This window comes from Lates calcarifer, linkage group LG16_LG22 (assembly GCF_001640805.2).
Source record: "Lates calcarifer isolate ASB-BC8 linkage group LG16_LG22, TLL_Latcal_v3, whole genome shotgun sequence".
Classification (NCBI taxonomy): Eukaryota; Metazoa; Chordata; class Actinopteri; family Centropomidae; genus Lates; species Lates calcarifer.
In genome coordinates, this window is record NC_066848.1 from 20,049,137 (window position 1) to 20,071,677 (window position 22,541).

The window sequence follows — 22,541 nt, forward strand, 5'->3', positions numbered from 1 at the left end:
GTTTGCCATGTTCTGTCCGACCAATAGACCAAAAACGGCAAACCTTCACTTTTCAGAGTCTGGAATTAGAGAACATTTGTCGACACCATATAATTAATCACATGGACACTGGGGTCAGTAGATCAGGATGTACCACAACAACAATGGAGGAAAGTGTAGAGGGAAAAACATTTTCTGCTGTAATCTAAATTGTAACATTTAGTAACCTCCTGAAGTGTTGTCATGTTCAGTTAAGTTTATACAAAATCTGAAGTTCTGGAGGAAGATATTCTGGTATCAACACATACGTGCTATTAAAGTCAAGTATATAAGCACTCCGGGGGAAATTACCTAAAAAATACTGAAGTTTTTAACTTGCATTTTCACGAACGATGCACCAAGCGAGATAAGTTCTGCTACAAAGACTAAGAAGCCTCATTCTCAAGCCAAAACTAGTAAAAGCTAAAAGCCAGTATTGTTGCTCTAGTATTTGCATAATGTTTTGCCTAAAAGTTTCTATCTAATCTGCTCTAATTAGCAATCTTGGTACTCTAGTTTAATCCCCTCTAACAACCACGACAGGGGAAACAATGAGTCACTTAATGCCCCGTTAATGAACTTGCTTTGTGCAGTTTTACAAGAGTATTTTGCACCTCTGAAGGCCAGTGTTCACGATGTAGCTTCAGTGCTGCAGATATAAAGTGCTCTGAGAGTAAATCTGGATCCTTGCAACACTGACTGGAAACTGAGATGGCCCCACACTGAAAGAACAAACACGTCTTCATTTACTGTTGGCTCGCAGTGGCTAAAAGTGGTTCCACAAAAATTGAATGGATAATTTTGACCTCAACGTTTCATCCTGCATTGAATAAAATACACATTGAACGCATGTGAATTTTTATATCTACTAGTAATCTGCCCTTGTACCTCCCTTAACAGTTTGATTTTTAAATTCTGTATAACATTTCAAATTCTTAAACACATGTAGAAAAGACTTCTTGAGCCCAATGGAATAATTAATTTCCTGTAAAAACATAAAAATCACAAAATATTTAGTCATATTTTGCTTGTACTTGATTAGCATCACTGATGAGACATATTATTTGATTCCTTGCTAATGATTAGAAAGACTATATTGTACAAAATGTCCAAAGTGTTTGTCTTTAAGATTCAGTCTCACCCAAACTTCACATGTTCAGGTTTTTTTGTTAGGTTTTGTTTTGTTTTGTTTGCAACAGATGAATAAAAAGCTACAAGGTTAAAGTAGTAGGCTATAGTAGTAGTAACCAATATATTAGCATCAGCCATGCTAGTGCAGATTCCCATTGTTTTTAGATCCAGACTGGTTCAAGCTGAAAATGCAGCAAATTAATAATAGTGTGAAATCAAAACCACAAAGACCAACATTGATAATTAAACCACAGAGGAGTATTTTTGAAGCCTTTAGAAAATTATTAGCACCGGAAAATTTGAATTTGAGTCTTTGAGAATTACACAGGGCGTAATACTCTGTGTTAGTGGTGTTTATGGCCCAACGTGGAGACAGAATTACCACAAGCCAAACACTGGCCAGGACTGAGTCGGGCTGTTTGGTGACTTTTCCCTCCCAGCCGGCAGGGGAAGTAACACATAATATGAAGGTCAGTTTTAATGTTCCACCTTTAGTAGGCTGGTAAGATAGTGACACTGTAGCTAAAACAGCCAGTCGCTTCTCCATAACATCATCTGTCAGGTGAAATACTGACAAAGGCTGTAGAAGTTTAGAACTGACCAACCACTTTGGTTTCCCATTCCTGTTGCGGTCCCAACGCAGATTTCAGGCAGCACTGGAGTTTCTTCCTTCACTGGCCCGGATGCGCAGACTAACAGCTCCTCTCAGCTCTGCTCGTGTTGTCTGAGGCCTCTGTTGTCTGGCCTCTGACATCAGCCTCCACCTTCACGTCTGGCTCGTGTTCGCTTCAAGCTCCGTAGCCACTGGAGTGAGAGTTTAGCTTCAGGCTACGTAGCTTCAAGCTTCACAGTTAGCCACCGATGTTAGCTTCAGTGCTGACGAGGCAAGCTAGCATTCAAGTTCATGGCCGGCTAGCGTGAGTTTCAATCTTCACAGCTAGCGTTTGACATTAGTTTGAAAGATGACATTAGCGTTGATGTTAGCTAGTGTTAACTTCTGAAAGCTGGGCTGGTGTTTTTGTCGGTCTCTTTATTTCCATCCTTCATCAATGCAGAAAACACCTGAAAGAAAACAGAAAATGAGTCTTTAAAATGATATCATACAATATTTTCAATCTATTTTTTAGGTCTTAAATGATTCAGATTATCAGACAAGCCAGAAGCACGTGGACTACTTCTGCTCTGAACGCCGTGTGTGACACTGACCTGAGCCCAGCGGCGGTTTCTGCTGATCATGTGTGTGTTAGCCATGGCGGTGAAGAGTGTGTGTGACTGCAGGTCCTCCGGCAGGCGGGTGAGGAACTGAGCGATGTGGATGAAGTCCATCTGCAGCAGGACGTCCTCGTACAGACGCAAGATACCCAGGCCAGTACGAAACAAACTCTCCTCCCCGTCCCGACAGAATACGTCCCACACCCGACACGCCACAGTCCAGAGGGAGGGACTTACTGTACAGAGTGAAGATCCTGGACAGATGGGCAAAAACGTACAATTAGAATGTCATTATTATAAATTCAATTAAGCTTTATTGATCCCCTGGGGAAAATCTACAGGCTTCCCAGAAGTATATAAAGTAATTCAAATTAGCCCTGTGTTTACCAACTGCAACACTGAAGTGATACAATGTTATGAAACAGGACCACTATGCATAATGAGTACTCATGTTTTTGGTACTTTAACTGTTTTAATACTAATATTTAATGTTATAACATCAACAGTGTACTGGAAAGACAGTGGCGTCGTTGATAACTCACCAGTCAATCAGATAGAGGTCAGGGGTTAGGTTGTTGGTCTGGAAGTGGTTGAAGAGACGAGGCAGATTCTCCTCAAAGAAAACCTCAAAGGCTGCAAAGTACTTCAACATCTGACACAGAGAGAAAAGACGAAAGAGAAAATGAAAGAGCAGGAAAGGAAAATATGACGCCTGACTGCTTCCAGAATAAACAGAGCAGCATGAGGTATACTTACCAGTTCGATGGTCAACTCTGAAGAAGGCCATCTGACAGGGTTTATTGAGCAGGTTGGCGAAGGTGATGAAGGCTTCGGCCTCTTCCAGGTTGAGGATCAGCACAGCAGCAATGAAAGACATGCCCTGGACCTGAAAAAGCACCAACACAGATGTCAGATTAAGTGTTAAAAGATTGGTTCTGTGTGTGCATTTTTGTCACAAGGATGATCTTAGTTTTAAAATACTGACATGATTACCAGGACAGTCTTTAAGTTTTGCAAATTGAATTCTGTTATAATGCTGCAAATATTGATATACTCGCACCTAAACTTAAAACCCAAATATTGTATATTCCTCATGGCATGTAATTCTCATTTTTGAAGATTACAAAGCACACATGAACTGAACATGTATTACATCTTTTCAAGTAAGTGAAGTGAAGTCATTTTTCTGAGGAACTAACAAAAATTACAGCCCAAGTGGAGAGATCTACGGTTACCATTTCAGCAGGATGCTGAATTAAATCTACTTTAGGCATTGACCCACAATACTCTTTTTGAAAATCAGCATCAAATTTCTGGTCAAATTCATAATCTCATTTACTTATTATTTAATGACAGTTGCTGATTTAAATCTCCATTTTCCCAGTTTTTAGACAGTTTTATTTAAACACAGTTCTTGTATGGCTGCTTGTGTTTAGACAACATTTAACAATTAATCATTTTGGCTTAATTTGTTAAAGGTTGAAATGGTTTCAAAACATTTTTTTTCCAGTGTAAGAATTTCAAAATAGTATCCTTTAAGGTTCAGCACCAAAATGCAGGTTTTGTATCAATAACCAGCCCTGCATAAAATGTCATAATTTGAAGAAACAACACTTCTAGCTGGATAAAATCTAATACAGGATACAAAATACAATACAAATACAAAATCTAATATCAACTATAACCACTTTGTGAAACAAAAACAAACTTACATAGCCAATGTCAGGTCTGTAACAGGTGTAAGCCCCCAGGACACTGTGGAGAAGGTCATGGTAAGGACCACCCTGCAGAGAGAAAAGAGGAAGTGTTAGAAAAAGCAAGAGAGGAGGAGACAGCTATCAATAGAGCACAGATTCATAGAAAAAACATAAAAAGAGCAAAGGTGTGGGCAATGTGGATTAAAACATGACTAAACATGAAAAAGATAGAAAGGGATCAGGAAAGATTATCTTCAAAAACTGAGTCTACTACAGACTTGCATTTCTTAGCCTGTAACCCTGATAACTACATAACTACACATCGAACCTCGAGCCCTTACCCTACTCTTAACCCTAAACCTAATTCTAAATTTCACCATCAAGTCTTAAACCTCAAGCAGCAGCGTTTGAGGAACTGACAACCAGTCAAAATGTCCTCTCAGTAATAGAGATACAAGAGTGCACACACGTCTTCATGCAGACAGCTGAAACACAGTGTCTGTTACACATCTGTTACCTTCTGGAAGATGAAGAGAGAGGGGAAGGTTCTGGAAATGTCCAGTTTGATGAGGTCCAGACTGGACTCTCTGTCAGCCAGAGACGCTCCTCCATCTAAGAGAACAGCACACAGGAAAAGTTTCAACATGTTATTTCAGTTATGATAGCTGTTTTACGTTTTCAAATTACATTTCACGGCTGATTTTCAGCTGACTGTTAGACAGTAAAGGTTTGATTCAGATCTGACTATTCATGCCTAAAAGTGATTAATATAACAAAGAGTTCAGAGTTCAGGTTGGTGCTGCACCGTACCACTCTCACTGTCGTTGACTGAACTGGTTTCACTGTAACTCCTCCACTTCTCTTTGGCTCTGGACAGGAAGATCTCATACAGCTCTGCACAAAGAGAGAAAACACATTGTGGTTACAATACAGTTAACTCAGAAAAAAAAAGCACAAGTGAGTCATTCAGATTGGCTCTCTGTCTATTCTGCAGTGGGACATGGAAAAACAACCATAAGAAAAGGTTTTAACTTTGCCACAGAAAAGATCAGAAATGCCAGTAATTCTGCCTGGCTGTCAAAAAGCACAGACACACACACACACACATTAAAACACTTTTCCCATGCAGCTGGTGAACAAAGGTTTTTTTGGTAAGGTATAAGGTTTTTATTTCCTCTTGTGAACAAAACCAAGTGCAGAGTCTTCTCTCAACACTTTCTCTTATGAAACAAACAGGAGGAAACTGTGCATTTGTTGGGGGCTATTTTCAGCTGTGGATTAAACCATATTTGATGCTTTAGTGAATATTTGCAGCAGCAGGATGGTGTGTGTGTGTGTCTATGGGATTGAGTCGAAATAAACTACAACGTGTTTGTTCATGTTAATGAAGGGACATGTGACTCTGTGAAATAGTGTCTCACTGATGTGTTTTAATAGTTTTTGGATAGGGGGTACACAAAATGAGCGTGCAACAGTTTGTACCTGGTGTGATGTTGAGCTCGTTGCCGATGGCGAGGCTCCACACTCTTCCTCTGACACTGGGAGGAAGTCCCTGCCACCACAGCTCCCTGACCCGCCTTGTTCCCTTCCTACACACACAAGCACACACACACACACAATGAACTAAATAAACATACTGCGCAAACAAGCTCACACCTACACTGTGTATACGACACACACACACACACACACAGCTGTGGAGACGTACATGGTGTCCCAGTGTGGCAGGATCTCGTTGTTCCAGATGACCATGGCATTGGAGATGCTGTCCTCCTGTCTGTGTCTCTCCTTCATCTGACGCTTCTTCTTCTGTGCTTCTTTCAACTCTGGGGAAAGAGGGAGATACAGATTGACACTGTTGACACTGACTAACTTTGTCCCCACTGGCCACTGAATATCTGTCTGAGCCTGGGCCAATCAAATCAAAGCAGAACAACAGCTCAGTAACATAATGTGAAAAGTGTTTCCACCAGTAGAAATTGTCCTTGCCAAGAAAATCTTTGCTGTTTTTTGGCAAGTGATTGGATGAGATAATTTTAGACACTGGTTACAATTAGCTCTGTGTGTGTACTCTCTGTGTGTGGGCTTGTATTACTGTCTTTGTGAGGACCAATTTCAGTTTGAAACCTTTGCAGTGATGACATTTCTTTAGGTTAAGACATGGATTTTAAGGTTAAGGTTACAATTAGTTTAGGTCAAGCATTTAGTTCTGATGGCTAGGGAATACATTATGACAGTGAGGGTCCTCACAAGTATCAAAGGACTAAAGCATGTGTGCACATGTTTACCTCTCCTCTTGGCTCCAGCCACCATCTCCTCATACTCCTGTTTGTGTCTCTGAGTTTCCTCCTCAGATTTGGCAGGTAGGTTCCTGAAGGAGAGACAGAAGAGAGAAATCAGCCAGTTGGACAGTTTGCGTTTTTTCCTCCTGTCAGGTGTTCAGCCACAGCAACTCTGTCTCTCTGCGAGTCTGCATCTTCATCCTGCATCTCTCACCAGATGCTCACTGTTGCTAAGCGACTACTGAGAACCTGTTCGAAGATCACGACTCTTAAACTAAAATCTGTAATACTTTCAATTTGTTGCAAACAGAACGGCTGTATATTACTACCATTGCTCAGTGTATAGGAAGGACTCAGTACAGCTTAGTACACTATTTGTTGTTATTAGTTTCCATCAGTTTCAGTTCACATTCCTGCAGCAGTGAGTATGTATAATTAAATCAAAGTATAAAATCTAAAATGAAAATGAAACCACCATAAGTCACATTTTCCTCAGCCTGGACCAATGAAAGATGACATTTTGGGTCTACATGTGTGTCTGAGTGGTACTCACGCCGGCCGGTCCTCCAGGATGAGAGCTGTGGTGGAAAGAGGTTCGAACTCCAGGTTCTTCCTCCTCCCTGCACCCAGGGGGCGCTGAGGACATGTGGACACACCTGAGTCCTTCACCTGTTCCTCCTGTGGACCCTAAACAAAGAGAGAGGCTGTACAGTCAGCTGAAAAGATATGTGGAGTCTGACCAGTGTTAGTTACTGGCCAACACAGATATATCCCTGCCAGAGTGAAAGCAGTCAACTGCAGCAATAAAAGCTGTGTTGTCAGTTTTCACATGTTTATTAGACTTACATTTTTCATAATTCAAGTTTTATGTAGTTGGTAAAAACAACTTACCAAGAGGCCCATTTTATGTCACATGATCCTCCTCTGAAGATGGCGTTTGCCCAGTTGTCATGGAATTGTAGATGTTCAAATTTCCAAATTTCCATTCTCTACCAGAACAGCTACTTAATAGACCTTGTGGTGAGATTGTTTTGCCACAGATCAAGAATGAACTTTCAGTCTCCACTTTTACAAGAACTCCTCAAAGTGCTCAGACAAATGGAAATTTAAACATCTACAATTCCATGACATCTGGGAAAACCCCATCTGCAGAGCAAGACTGCGTGATATGATCAAAACACCAACAGCTACTGAATGGACCTTGTGATAAGATTTTGTCAAGTGCCGTTAAAATAACTTAAATGTTATCTTTGTTGATAAAGTTTAGCTATAAAATATGTTTACACAGATTTATCTTTGTCATTAAGTGTTAATGTTATGTAAATATGACAATAGAGATGTTCTATCAAACCACAGCCTGCCTACAGCTGTACTTATACACGCAGAAACAAACAGAACAATTGTTTATCAGCTTCAGCACAGAGGGAAGACTCTGCAGAAAGAATCACTGAGTCTGCATAAATCTCCATCTGTGTGTGACTGTGTATGCATGTGTATGTATGCACTCACACTTGCACATGCACCATCAAAGCGGACAGACATGTACATGCTGTGAACTTTGTTTGTTTTCGAGTGTGTGTGTATTTTCATGTAGCTTTTCAAGGCTGCCTCATGAATGTCAATGTTTGTGTCTGTGTGTGAGGGTGTACTGTGAGGTCTAACGGTCGAAGCAATGTAGTGTGTGTGTGTGTGTGTGTGTGTGTAGCAGGCACAATAAGCAGTTCATTCACAGGAACAGGACAGCTGTGGGTCAACAGGACAACAAGCCTTTTATAAACTGATTTCTGAGCATCACCAGCAGAGGGAGACAGAGTTCCCTCTCTGACATGAAAGGTAGAAAATTTAACTTGTGCTGCTCTGACATCAGTTTCACTATGAAGTGAAAGTCATATGTAGTAAATCGTGTGACTAGTCCAGTGATTTCCAAGTAAACTGCACCATGAAGGCTGCTCTGTGTCATTTACAACCATTGAAGACAAGTTCAACTTTAAAAAGCCAAAGTTCATTCAACGATAAAAACCAAAGACCAGACCAAAACAGACCAGTCATAAGAGAAATACATTCCTTCCTCCCTATAATCATCACAGCAGCCTGCATGAGACTAATGAGTTTAGACTTAAACTGACAAGATACTGTACCACATTTTAATCCAGATTACATCACACCACAGGGACCATTCATTGTTTCAGACATTTATATTCTAGCCAGATGCTGAAATTTTGTTAGCCACAACATCGCTGTGTGACAACTGGGCTGAATTTGTGTAGTCTGATCCCAGCATTACAGTGGGTCTTCCAGTTCATCCCAAAAGTGCTGGATGGAGTTCAGGTCAGAGCTCTATGTACATTATGCTCAACGCCATGAAGCTGGTTTGTGCGCAAACAGGAACAGGAAGAGACCTTCCCCAAACTGTTGCCACCAAGTTCGAAACACACTATTGTCTAGAATATTACTGTATGCTGTAGAAATAACATTTCCCTTCACTGGATCTGTGTGGGCTAGACCAAAAAAACATCTGCATTCTAAAGGTCTTCATGGATCCTCTCAGGGTCCTATTATGTTGAGCAGGTCTCTGGATTGTGCCTCAATTTGTCTAATAGCTGAATGGATCTCTTTATTGCTGTCTGTTTGAATCAGCCACATTTTGGATTGGGATCAACTGTCTCTTTCAAAAATTAATTCATGCATGGTGGGTTTGGATAGGTTTACCACAGGTGTAATGACTCCTACTCCAGCTCACTGACACAAAAGTATGTTGCCGGGTGTTCACATACTTTGGGCTTTTGAGTGTTTAATTTTTATGGTAGGATCTACTTGATGTTAGCAGAGGAGTCACATTAAGATGTGAAATGTGCAAACTGCAGAAATAATCATTCTCAAATCATGGTAACTGACGATGAGGATTACTGCACATGATCAAAGTCACAGTTAGGATCATCATTTGGGCAGTAACCCCCTGTTGTTCCTCTGGGCAAACGAGCTAACTGCTGCACTGCTGCACAAACTGAATTCAAAGGAAGTAGCTTGAGTGGAGTCAGCCCTCCTCCTCCTCCTCCTCCTCCTCCTTCTCCTTCTCCTCCACAGTTTTGTGTCTGACGTGTCAACCAACTGAAGCCAAGCCACATCTGGCCGGCTCTTTTCCTGATGAATCATCTGACTCCGGCTGCCATCATGTGAGCAGAGCGAGCGCGGAGGCCAACAGCTGTAAGACGGCTAGTTGTTAGCAATGTCAACTCTCAGTCTGTGTCCTCTGCCTTCACACTACACAGGAGGATCAGAGGTCCTTTACCAGCAACCCTGTGGCTGGAATAAGAATACTAGAGATTTGGCGTCTTGCTCAAGAGTACATTAGCAAGAAGGGATCGTGCCAAGGCCTCTGGCAGAAGGATGATTAAACAAATGATTGTTGGGTGTGTGACACAGCTGCTGCCTGACAGTTTGCACTGTTTGACTGATGTGAAAATCAAACCTCATCTAATTAAATTCAACCAAAAAGAAGGAAGCCACTGCTGTTGCTGCAGTGTGTGTGTGTGTGTGTGTGTGTGTGTGTGTGTGTGTGTGTGTGTGTGTGTGTGTGCAGGCTACCACCTGCTCTAGATGGCAGGAGAGGAACAGCTGTGTGTGTCTCATTGCTGGCAGGGCCTTACACAACGCAGCAAGTGGGGCATAGAGGGGTGAATTGTGTGCACATGTGAGTGTGTGTGTGTGTGTGTGTGTGTGTGTGTGTAATCATCTGCCTCCTCAGCTGCATGCAGTGAGTGGAAGTTGCCTAGCAACCACGTACACTCACATACACACAGAGTAAATCCATTTTACAGTCTCATTCCAGCCACCATGTTGTATGTAAACAGACGCTGGCTAACAGCATTACCCTTGGGAGCCTCTGGAGCGCCAGGCTAGCAAACACAACTCATCAGGTCAACCAGTCAAACATCTTACAGGGTAGATGACACACTGCACTTCACTAAGACTGTAGGCTTTAACTTTTATGGTTGACTAAACAGCAACAAGTTCGCACAGAAAAACAATGCTGCATCTGGACTTCATACTCAACCCTACTCAAACAGAAATACCATGCATACTCAGCACGTTCTTTGATATGATTTATTCTGCTTCTTAATTGTTTACACTGATGAATATTTGAGTCAGAAAATTTTTCCTGATAGATTGATATTCAGCGTTTTTCAGTGCGGTACTTATTAATTCACTGTGGTTACATGTACAGCGCTCAAGAAACCATGCTGAGAGAAATCAGGTTAATAGAGACCACTGCACTGCAATAACCTGGTTGCTTTGAAACCTGACTGAAAAGAATCATCCTCCCTGATTTTGCAGCCAATGCTTGGTTCGACATCTACAGCACAATGTCATGTAGAATCAATAGCAAGGTCTCACAGGGTGGAGTTTTCTTTTCATGACCCCTACAAAACATGGAAAGTGTGCTGGATAATTTAACAACACCACAGGGTTAAAACATGGCCATCGGTTTGTATATTTTCAACTTTACTGATGTGACATTCATTTTCCCATCAGTTTGATGTGGTTACTATATTGCTAAATACCCATGTGCCTCAGCCACCATTAAAATGGAGGAGAAGCTAGTCAGAGGTGTGAATCAGAGCTGCAGCATATCCAAAATCTTTCTGTGATTTAATTCAAACTGTTATATGACTGAATGCTTACGACAGTAGTTTGTATGCTCTGTTTTTATGTCCACAGGCTTCTACCTTTTCTGATCAGAGAAACATTTATTTTTATTAACACAGTTAAGCTTTTGCACTGATGATTCAACCAGGAGAGTCTCATGTGCTCCAACTGTCAATGCAGAAAATAAACCAGAAAAAAATTCTCCAACTTCACAACTCCAAGCCACAACTTCACCAGCGGTAACTTAAAGACTACAAATTTTACCACCCTGGAAAAGATGATGGTGATGATGTGAATATGTGTGTTTAAAGAGCCTACCTGCTGTGTAGACAATGTGGAGGCTGGGTCTTTAGTTGGATCAACCTCTCTGACTGCTGTCTTGCCAAACAGTCGCCACCCTGATGTATTATGGGACGACGCCTTGGGCTCTTTGGATTTCCTAGAAAATAGGCTCCTGTAAAAGAGGCAGAGAGAAATGCTCAGGATTAGTATTTCTGATTATCTGCTAATACTTTAATATTAAATCTGGTGTAAACAGAGAAGCAAAATCAGAGAAGCAAAACATCTTTCTTTAAGTTATAGAAATGCATTTATTTATTTATTTTCTCTTCAGATTACTGGACAAAATGTTTATGAAAAACCCAACTGCCTAATTACAAAACATGTAAAAGCATTATCCTATCCAAAATAAGATGCAGCACACTCTTCTTTTTAGTCCAAATAAATTTTGGTGTTGATCATATCATCGCTGTAGGAAATTCGCCACAAATCGAAACATAAAGGCAAAAATCCAAACGGAAAACTTTCATGCAGGAAACTTTCCACATGCTGCAAGCAGGACTGAAACGCCAAGCCTGACATCTGTTCAGCCTAACCTGGCTGTACTTTTCCACCTCTGGTTAACATACAGTAGCTAGGACAAAATGTTGCTCTACATTGTTTGTAGGCTTTTATTGTTGACAGAGAGACTGGCTGACATATATTATTTATGTGTGATATTAACTGGATATTTCTAGGTAACAGAAAATTATTAGCACTGAATCTTTACATCATCAACTGATTATTTAAAATCTAAATGAAAAATCAAAAATGAGGCATATCTCTGTGGACATTGATCAGGTTTGGTGACATTTATTCCCTGGGTCCCATAGTTTGCAAGCCATGTCCTAGGAAAATAAATGGATGCATTGCAATAAATGATTACTTTCATTATCAATTAAAATGATGATTATTTTCTCAATTATTAATTTTCTAAAATGTCAGAGCCAAAAACAAGACAAAGAGAAGGAGAAAATCAAACGAAACCAGAGAATGGTGTTATCAGCTAACTTTACACAGTGTTCAATTGGCATACTTTAAGTTTAGGTCAACTTAACTTTTGACAACTGAGCTATGTCCCTGACAACCAGGCAAACTCTGTCGACTGCAGAGACTATGATCTGTGTTGAAAGCTACAGTAAAAACTGGTAAATGGTCCTGGAGCTAAGCTTTTTGTCTTTGATACTGTTTCAAAGGTCAAAAACAAGGCTTACATTAACAAATGATTATTTCTAGACTAAATTATCTGCCCAATGTTATGCAAATTTCTGTATCACTTTATTTCATGAACTTAAATAAAATGAAACTGTGACATATAACAATTGTTCTAGTTCATGATACAACTATGTTCCAGAGACCCCTGTATCTCTAAAGGTGTTGATGTCAAGTGTAAAAAAAAAAAAAACTCAGTTCCTCAAACAAATGTAGGAAGAAATTCAGTTACAAACACTGAAGACGTTATGTGGTAAATTAATCCTAATCATCATTCTAACCACAATCGTGCAGCTGCAGCAGTTTTTGAAGCGAAGCTAGAGAAAAAAAGCTGCCAGATCGACAGTTTTACATTTGTTTCATTGGAAGAGTCTGCTGGTCAGCTGGTGGGAAGAGAAAGAGGGAAGGGGGGAGAGGAACTGCAGGAATTACGAAAAGGAAGTGGAACACTGGGGGCCAAGTAGACAGCCAAGCAAATGTTATTCCTCGGCTCTCTGCAGGCTCAAGTTTCTTCACTCTGAAGTGGTTTGTGTGTGTATGTGTGTGTGTGAGAGAGAGAGACAGAGAGAATCCAATGACAGAAATACAGCTGCAACTAATGATCATTTTTACTACCTATTACTAGCAGACATTATTGAAAATAGTGAAATAGTGAAAGCTGACAGTTACGTATTCAAATTGTTTGTTTTATTTGAACAACAAGCAAAAGATGTGCTTGAAAAATTACTAAAACAGTTGCCAATTAATTTTCTGTGGACCGACTTATCATTGTAGCTCTAACACTCGCTTACCAAGACATCTAGATATCACAATAAGTGTTGGGGAAAATCTTTTTTCTGTTGATCGACTGATTGATCGATTAACTGACAAATCACTGCAGCAATAAGGGGACCACGACTTAAGAAAGTTTTTGTCAAACTATTATTTTCAAAGCTCAAAAATGAAGCTTTCTGTGATCGGTTAATCAATGACATATTGTTTATAGTGCAGTGGTGTGGATTAGAGCTGAAACAACTGGATGATTAGTCAGTTGGTCAGTTAATGATTACTGTTTTGATAATTAATTAATCAATTCATTAATTTTTAAGCCTAAATTCCAAAAGTGCACAGGTTGTGGTTTATCAAATGTGAAGAGTTGCTGTTTTCTTAGTGAAGTGAATGTGTTTAGGACTGTTTTTGAGCCAAAACAAACTGCATTTTCACTGTTTTCATTCATTTTCAGAAATATAGCTCTCAAAACAGGACCTCACAGGTGCCACCATCCACCATGACAAACTTCACCAGTTATACCTGTCTTTAAATAATAATGGGACTGCCATAACAAGAGAGTAATACAGAGACAAGTTGTACTGGTTTAAGTTCTAAAATTGACCGCAGACCGAAAGCACTGCGACAGACATAGGGTGAAAAATTCTACACAACCGTCTGCTTTCTCACTTGTAGTTTCAGTGCAACAAGTGAAACAACACACCAAAAATAGAAAAGAAGAAGTTATTTCCTAAACTTTACGTCAGTTTGGTCTGGTCTTGAGGGTGCTGCTCTTTAACTCAGATTACTCATACTCTACATTACATTGGACTTTTTGGTGTAATTGTGGTTTGTCTGAGATTTTTTCATGTAATTGCGGTTAGTGTGAAGATCACAGCCAAAAACCTGAGAAACACAGAGGATCAAAAACTGAAACTCATACATCATCAGCTCCTAAGCTTCAGCTTCTACAAAGCACTGATCGCTCCAAACAAAAGTGGATATATGCAACTGAAATGCTCAAATATACTAAATACACATATCTGCCTTTTGGAAAGAAGACGGGGCTGCTAGAAGTGTTTTCAGGTTGGATGCAACAGGTTAGGTTGTCACCATTCATCCTCCAGCATGAGAAAAATAAAACACAATGCTTCACTTTGTGTCGGTTACATCAAGCTGTTCTCAGATCAGAAGCAGCCTTGTTCTCCCAACAGTGTCAGCCACCTGAGCAGCACACCTGTAGCTGCAAATTTGAAAGGCATTACATTGTGGCTCTTGTTTTGTTTAGCAGAGCACGAACTAAGCCATAAATGCACATGTGTGTGTTTGGGTTTGGGAGGGTATGTTTGATAGGATTAAACCTAATTCCCGAGTGCAATGAGGTGTGTGTGTGTGTGTGTGTGTGCGTGTGTGTAAATAATGAAACATGGAGGTGATCAGTGCTAATTTGATTCCCCCACATGAAGTCTGTAGAAGCTAATGGATGTGAACATGAAGAATTACGGGGCCAAAGCAGAGCAGGTTTCTGCATTATGTAAACAAGCATAATGTTTTGGCTCTTTGACCTCAAACCAAACCTATCAAGTGACAACTAATAGCTTCAGCAGTTGTACTAAAGCTTTCTAGATATACAGAGATTTAATTTAAATTAGATTTATGGGTAGTGGCCTGTACTTGTGCTGCTGTAACACCTAATTTCCCCATGGAAACAGATAAATCTTTCTCTAAGATAACCAAAAACAACTTCAATTGTATTTTTGGGGTGAACTGTTCTGGTGACAGTTAATCTGTTTACTATGATATCATTGGCAGTTTAAATTTGGTTTGGTTATTTAGAAATATGATGAGAGTTGGCTTAAGAGGGGAGCAGTCTAATTTCCATGATTGTACAGGTGGATAAACTGACAGTCGTTAACTGAAAAGAGTAAGATGCTGGCATTGAAAACCTACAAGTTGGGTTTTGTAAACTTGCTTTAGGCTGAGAGTTGTTAGTTTAAATAAAGAAGCATTCCTGCTTGTATTTGTTCTGTGTGGATTTGATCTTTGCTGCTACTGAGCCTCCCCTCCCTGTCCTGCCCTCGGCGCCGTGAACTAAACAGCCAGCGTGGAGGTTTTCCAGCAGGACTGTTTTCTCCTCAGCGTTCCTCTCTGTCTGTCTGGATTTCCTCTGAGACGCCGTGACATTCAAGCCAGCTGCTGAGGCCTGTGTCCAAACCAGAACCAGGACTGACACAGACAGAGATTTAACAAACAGAAATTTTCCTACACCTGCCAGTCAGACAAGATTCTACTCCTTCATTAACAGAAAAAAATCTACCCCCCCTGGCTCAGAACTGCACTGGTGTCTCTACTGAATTCTTAAATATTTTCAGGGAAAAAAATCTACCTCATTTGACCTTGTACAGGAATGTTGTCAGGGTGCAGCTTCATTCACTTAGCTTTTTATTACAGAACATAATATAGGCCTACCTTTGGCTAAGTATGCACTGTCAGATATCCTGTTCATGCCGTCTGTTTGAGAAGGGGCAGAGGTTATCTTGCTAATCAGTAGTGACCAACACATCCATCTCTTCTTAATCATTTTCAGTCATCACAAAAGCTGCTGCTAGGAGCAGTTAGCATCTGTCATGTCACTTTTCCTCCCAGATGACTTCCAACAACCTGTGCAAATGACAACGACTTCCCCATTCTTGACTCCAAACCTCTACATCTGTCAAGGAGCACAACACCAGACCTATTCAAATCACTGAAAAGAATCAGGTCTGGATCCAGTATGGTATTATGGCATAAATATATCTTGAAAATGTGTGATCTGGACATTCCAATCACCATCACAGGAAAAAGGGTTTTAAATGTCTTTGTTAAAGCCACAGACAAATGTATAAAGTGTGAACTGTCTTTATTCATGGGCTTTTTGTCCTGGTGTTTGTTTTTCAGTGTTGTGTTTTTGGGTCTGGATGTAGCAGAGATGAGTGCTGCTGTGGCTGTAAAAGCAGCCTAAACTCTCCCTCCTGCAGCTTCTAAGGTCTGAACAAACAGCCCTTCAGTTATCAGCCGACCTGTCTGCCTCCAGGCTGCTGCCGCCACCGCCGCTTTGATCTCCTCAACCAACCTGCTCGGCTCACCTCTGATTTCTGAAAAAGCTGTCTGCATTTCCTGGTGTCAGTCTGAGCTCTGGAGATATTCTACTATACATAAAAGTTTGTTTCTTGTTCACTGTGAGCCAAAGGTCTGATACCACCATCGGTGGATCTCTGTAATAGTCTTGTTTAGTGGCTAGAATGAATTTTCTAACAACAAGGGCTGAGTGAACTAATGTACTAATAAGAAAGGTAAAAGGTGTTATAAATAGTAGTAGAACTAGTACCATTAAAATAATTCTGTGTGCAGGAACATGTAGTTTCTCTGACAGCAGTTTTTATGTGTTCCATTTCATTCAATCCAGTGTTTTTTTGGCTTTATTATGGGTTTTTTACTCATTATTGTTCAGACTATGTACATTATGGGTTAATGATTATGGCTAGGTAAAACTTCCTTTCCCTTTATTTACTTTTTCATTTGTTTTAGCACAGTCAGTTTTTGGGGGAATGGATATACATAAAATAATGTTGTTTAGAAGAAATCAATCAATCTTAACTGCTGACTCCTTTCTGTTTACAGCGTAGCATCAAATGCTGGAAATGCTGCGTTTGACACAAAGAAGAATGTTTTAAAAATGTCAAATTCTGTTAAAAATTGAATTTTAATACTTTTGCCTGAGCACTTTCTAGTGTGGTTGTTCAAACCCATCCCAAAATACATCACATGATAACCTCACATCTCTAAAATACCAACTTTTCAGGAACTGAGAATGTTATTTTTTCACACCTGACAAGTGCACAGTCTCATCTCTGCAGCATCGTGGCAGCTGTGTGGAGGTTAAATGGTGTGATGAATCGGCCTGATGGTTGAATCGGCTTCAGAAATAGAAAGCAGAAGAGCAGAGGGAGCAGTGAATGTGGGCTAAGCCCCGAGGAGAGAGGCTGCACCGAGTCAATGCTCACTGAGCCCTGCTGTATCACTTACTGCACATATACTTAACTGGGGCATGATTAACATGCAGCATGCTCTTACACAGCTATAGGCCCCAGACTGGAGCTCTGAGATTCTATGAAAAGACATATGTCAAGTGGTCAAGTTTCCCTGCTACCATCCTCTTTAATCCCTCTAAGATAACAGAAGCTGATATTAAATATGGAATTAACCCAAAGTTTCTCTGTCCCTCTCTATTTTTGAGAAAAAGACTTACTCAGAGAGAATATTGCTGCGACAGCAAAGATGAACACCAGGGTTGTAGATAAGACAATCAATATTGTGCCACACACAGTTGCATCTACAACTATTCTCTGATGTTTCATTCTTGTGAGATCATGGATACACTTATCTTCATGTCACTAAAGTAATTCATATAAGGGAGATGAAAAGAAATCATACTTTTATGGTTTTTACCAATAAGCAGACACTGCTTCACATTAGGGAATCACAAGCTCAACTTGTTGCTCTGGCGGTGTTCATGATGTGTAACCACCATTGCTACTTTTAGCTCACATGTTGCTCTGCGGTGTTCGTGATGTGTAAACCACCATTGGCTACTTTTACTTCCTCACAGTCCACGTCGCATAGGCCGAGTCTCAGACCCAGCAACAAGCTGGAAAACACTCCTGTCAGTTTATAATAAGCTTTTCGGGGTAATCAATAAAGCAGTATGCAAATTTCCTGCCTTGACCAAATTATGCTTACAGTACTCTGGTTCTTTGACGGCATAGAAATTCAATCAAGTTGTGTCTTCACACACCATCTGATCATCTACAGTGGGTTGACAATCAGCGGTTGCCGGGGAAAGTGTCACCATTTCCGTGTTTTGATTTCCATTTCTACACTAACATCATTTGTCTGACCAAATTTTGTGTATCTCCATTGTCATGACAGTTATTTATCAGCCACAAACACAGCCACCGTACACATTTACATGCAGCAATGTGCCCAGCTGGGTTTCTATATCCAGAAGGCTCTCCTTCTTTTAAGTATGCTGGTGCCTTAAAATTGGAACATTTAGAGGAAGCTGTACAGTTTGTGCTTAGGGTTTCCCTGAGCTTATTAATGTTTCTCTCCCTTCTTTCCAAACCAGCCAAACCCACACTCTGTGTGTCTCATCTGTCTATGATCACAAAAAAGACAGTTTGGTGAGGATAGCAAAGATGCACTCCCATCACCTCGACCATCTATTAACAACAAGGTCACAGGTTGTGCTAGTGCTGAAATAATTATTTGACGAATCAATTAGTTGAAATTCAACAACAATTTTGAGAACTAATTAGTCCTTTTAAGTTTTTAATTAAGCAAAAATACCAATAATTCTCCAGTGGCAGCCTTTCAAATGTGGCGCTTTGCTGCTTTCCCTGTTATATTATTGTAAACTGAATATACCTGGGTTGTGGACTGTTGTGGTCACCTCGGACCCTGTACTGTGTCACGTCTAAAGTCCTATTTTACTCCTGAAGGCTCTCGTTGTCATCTGCAGACCTCAAAACCGACCAAACAAAGAGCCCACTTACGAGCAAAGAGTTAAACCACAAATATGTCCAAATAAAACTGATTTGTCATGGCGGCAAAAGCTGTCCAGTTGCTGAACAAATGCCAGATCCTCACTTCAGCTTGAGATCTGTTCATTTAATGACGTCCAGACCAGATGGGGGAGGTAATGAGTTGAGGTGGGAGGACACGTGTTGGAAACTGGAAATATATGACCCAAATGACAAAGTCAACCAATCACAGGCCACTGTTGACCAGCTAGAGGTGAGGGGATATCGCAGGACAAAGAAAAAGACTCTGCACAAAATTCTCCCAGTTTGACCTCAACTTGCACGTGTTTCTGCAACATTTGCTCTGTCACTCATTCACTTCAACTGAAAGCATTCAAGAGACAATTTTAAAAAATGTGTCAGGTCACAGTCCACCTGTGTTGAGATGCAGCAATTAGTCAATTAATCATTTCAGCAAGAGTTCTGATAAACCAGTTAAGCAAAATCACAAACATCTGCTGGCTCCAGCTTTTCAAATGTCTCAAACTATATGTTTTTCGCTGTTGTATGACAGTAAACTGAATAGCTTTGGGTTTTGGATTGCTGATTGGACAAAACAAGTCACCTGAAGACATCACCTCGAGCTCCAAGAAATGTCAATGGTAAATTGATTATTGGAGATAACTTGCAGATTAGCTCACAATGGAAATAACTGTCAGTTGCAGCCTTAGTTGGATGGACAAAACAAGACATTTGAGGATGTCACCTTGTGCTCTAGGATACAATGATGGCCATTTACCAATGTTTTCTGTTGTTTTAAAGATTAACTGGTTAATTGGGAAAACAACTGACAGATAAATCAGTGATGAAAAGAACCGTTAAATGCAACCCTGTTCCAATGTCCAGCCAATTTTGCAGAGGGTGGGACTGACCTGTCTTTCAGACAGTACTGATCGCTTGTTTACGGTTTAATAATACAAGCAGCAGAGTAGGAAGGATGCTGCATGGTGGCAGTGAGTGCAGGGACAGGCAGTCACGACACTAATATTTTAAAATGTAATATCTGATATAAAATGTTCAGGTTTCTACTTGCTGAATGCTGTTGTTATTCTGTTAGCAGAGTTAATTTCAGAGGCTTGGGCCTGTAACCTTTGCCATGCCATTTCCAAAGCATCCAAGTATTTTTCTCCATCAGTTCTGGTCTGACCGCAATTTTCAGCAAGCTGCCCTAAGACACACTGCAAAAACTCAAACTTCAACACTTCAAATACAAACAATTTCATCTGCCAAAAAACATGTCTAAATCTGCTGTGCCTGGGGTGTACTGTGACCATTTCTGGATGTGGGTGAGTCAATGTTTGAAGAATCATCATCATGTTACAACATTATAAAACCAATAACTGGTGTATTTTTACTGCTGATCAGAATGTTTTGATAAAGATACTTAATGAATCTAATCCTAGATCCTAAATACATTCAGTTCATCACCAAGCATTTGTGAGTGATGAACTGAATGTTGATGAAATAAGTGACTTGTGACTTAGTGCGTGTGTGCAGGTTTTCAGGCATGAGTGATAAAGTACTGCTACAGTAAAGTAGGTGATGAACAAAGGTGTGAAAACTACTGTTTCTAACTTTCAGCTGTGAGTATCTGTTGTTTTTTTTTCCTGGGGAAAGTATTTGGGCACTTATTTTTTTGCTTTCGGCATTTTGCATTATGTCTCTACAAATAGTTAAGTAGTAAGGATTACACCTTTTTTCCTTGACATGTGGTCAAGTCGTTGTAAGGTAATTACAAGAAGAGAGTATGTTTGTGTTAAAGTTGGTGGTTGTTTGGTATGCTGGCAGCCACAGCTTTGAGCCATTATTTTTATTTTTACCACATCACTGGACTGTGTGTTGACACGTTCACCGCTTCAGTGTGTGTGTGACTCAGAGAGAGATCACTTGATTTTACCTGGTGAAGAAATCAGCGATGCCGAACCTCTTTGGCATCAGCTTGGGGTCCGAGCCGTCTGTCTGCTCGGTCAGGTCTGGAAGTTTGTCCGGGGCGCTCTGCCTGCGACCCACTTCTAAAACGTTCCGATAGTCCTCGTCGTAGCCCTCGTCGCCAAAATAAAAGCCCCCGTCCTCGTCGGGGGACAACGGGGTGGCATCACAGCTGAGGGATACCGCGATGTTAGGGTTAGTCCTCAAACTCTGCGGCCTGACGGGTAAACTGAGGTCACTGAAATACTCCTCATCCTCCCGAGTGTTGGGTTCTGAGAGCGGGCTGTCACCGTTCAGGTTGGAGAGGGATGACGGGCATGGCGAGGGGAGTTTGGCACTTGATCCCGTGATGGGGGAGTCCTTGGAAGGGATTGTGGTGGAGGGATCGGGGGAGCGATGGAGCTCAGCCGCATCTGGTGCATCCTCCCCGGGGAACTGTGAGACCGATTTCCCGCTGCAGTCGCTTTGGCTCCTCAGACAAAAACCGGATCCGGACCCGTTTTCTTGCCTTGCCCCCAAGTCGAATTGAATGTCAGTGTTGTTTTCGGGGGAACAGTCCGAATCGGGACTGTCACATGTTGCTCTGGCGGTGTTCACGATGTGTAAACCACCGTTGGCTACTTTTACTTCCTCACAGTCCACGTCGCATAGTTCGAGTCTCTGACCCAGCAACGGGCTGGAAAACACTCCTGTCGGTTTATAATAAGCGATATCCGCGTCGGTACCTTCGTACTCGGGGCTGTCAACAACACCGTTGGGCATGGTTGCAGCTGAACAAGAGAGAGACGCCGCGGTGTAAGCGCAGTTCCGCCGGTGCTTCGATGTGCATGGCAGCTGATCAAGTAGGAGATGGGTCCTCATACAGCCGGTGACTGCGCCATCGCCAGTCGTCTCGTCTCCCGCGATAACATCTGGGGTTCCCCCTCTGCTCTCCCCAGCAGGGTGCTGCCTCATCTGTCGGCCCGTCTCTGCCGAAACCCGACCCTCGAGCACAGCTGGACAGGAAGCGGTTGTGGTCCCTGCGAGGCCGAGCCCTCCTCCTCCCCCTCCTTCCAGCGCGACCATCGTCGGCTCCTCCTGACTGAGTGACTCAGTAAATCCGTTCAGGCCACTGTGGTCGCCACGATCCCCCGAAATCACACACCTGTCAGTCAACTGGTCGGGGAGGTACTTCTCCGCCGACACCAAATCCAACATTATCTCCCTCTTGTGTGGGGGCGGCTGTACCGAGGCGTCTATGTTTACATTCCTCCCGTTACCGGTCACATAAATATGACCCTTCCCAGCTTCCTGACCCCCGCTGACACCGACTAGCAACGCTATGCTGCGGTCTTTGAGAGCAGTGAAAGATTTGTGACCCGCTTTTCCCCCTCCTCCGTCTCCTCCTTCTTCGTTCTCGTTCAAATCGACGGAAAACGACCCTTCTCCGTTCTCCTTTTCCATGACCACTCAGTCCGCCGAGCGAGCCTCAGCCCCGGGCGTAGAATCCTGCAACGAATGCCCCAGCCCGATCGGCCGAGCTCCGCAGCAGCAGGTTTTGTTGTTCTTGGAGGAAGGGGCTACCATTTTAGCCAGGGGTCCTTCAGCGTTACCTGACGTTCATCGAGTATAACATGCTCATTGCCGGTGTCTTGAAAACAACAAAATTTTCTCCGTCTCGCGAAGTTAATGTCGCCGCTGGGCAGAAGATTAATTAAATCCCTCAATGTTCAGCTGCTGCAGCGGCA

General features: G+C 41.6%; 1 protein-coding gene across 1 annotated transcript; it reads right to left on the reverse strand.

Moving 5' to 3' along the window:
- Window positions 1–1,234: 1,234 nt before the first annotated feature.
- On the reverse strand, window positions 1,235–22,541 carry LOC108872882 (TBC1 domain family member 12-like). Its single transcript, XM_051076539.1, is given in 13 exon segments — window positions 1,235–2,211; window positions 2,356–2,577; window positions 2,579–2,615; window positions 2,904–3,247; window positions 4,074–4,145; window positions 4,576–4,670; window positions 4,869–4,952; window positions 5,541–5,647; window positions 5,767–5,884; window positions 6,347–6,429; window positions 6,894–7,027; window positions 11,306–11,441; window positions 20,783–22,541. Coding segments are annotated over 13 exon segments (2,979 nt in total). The 5' UTR covers window positions 22,258–22,541; the 3' UTR covers window positions 1,235–2,139.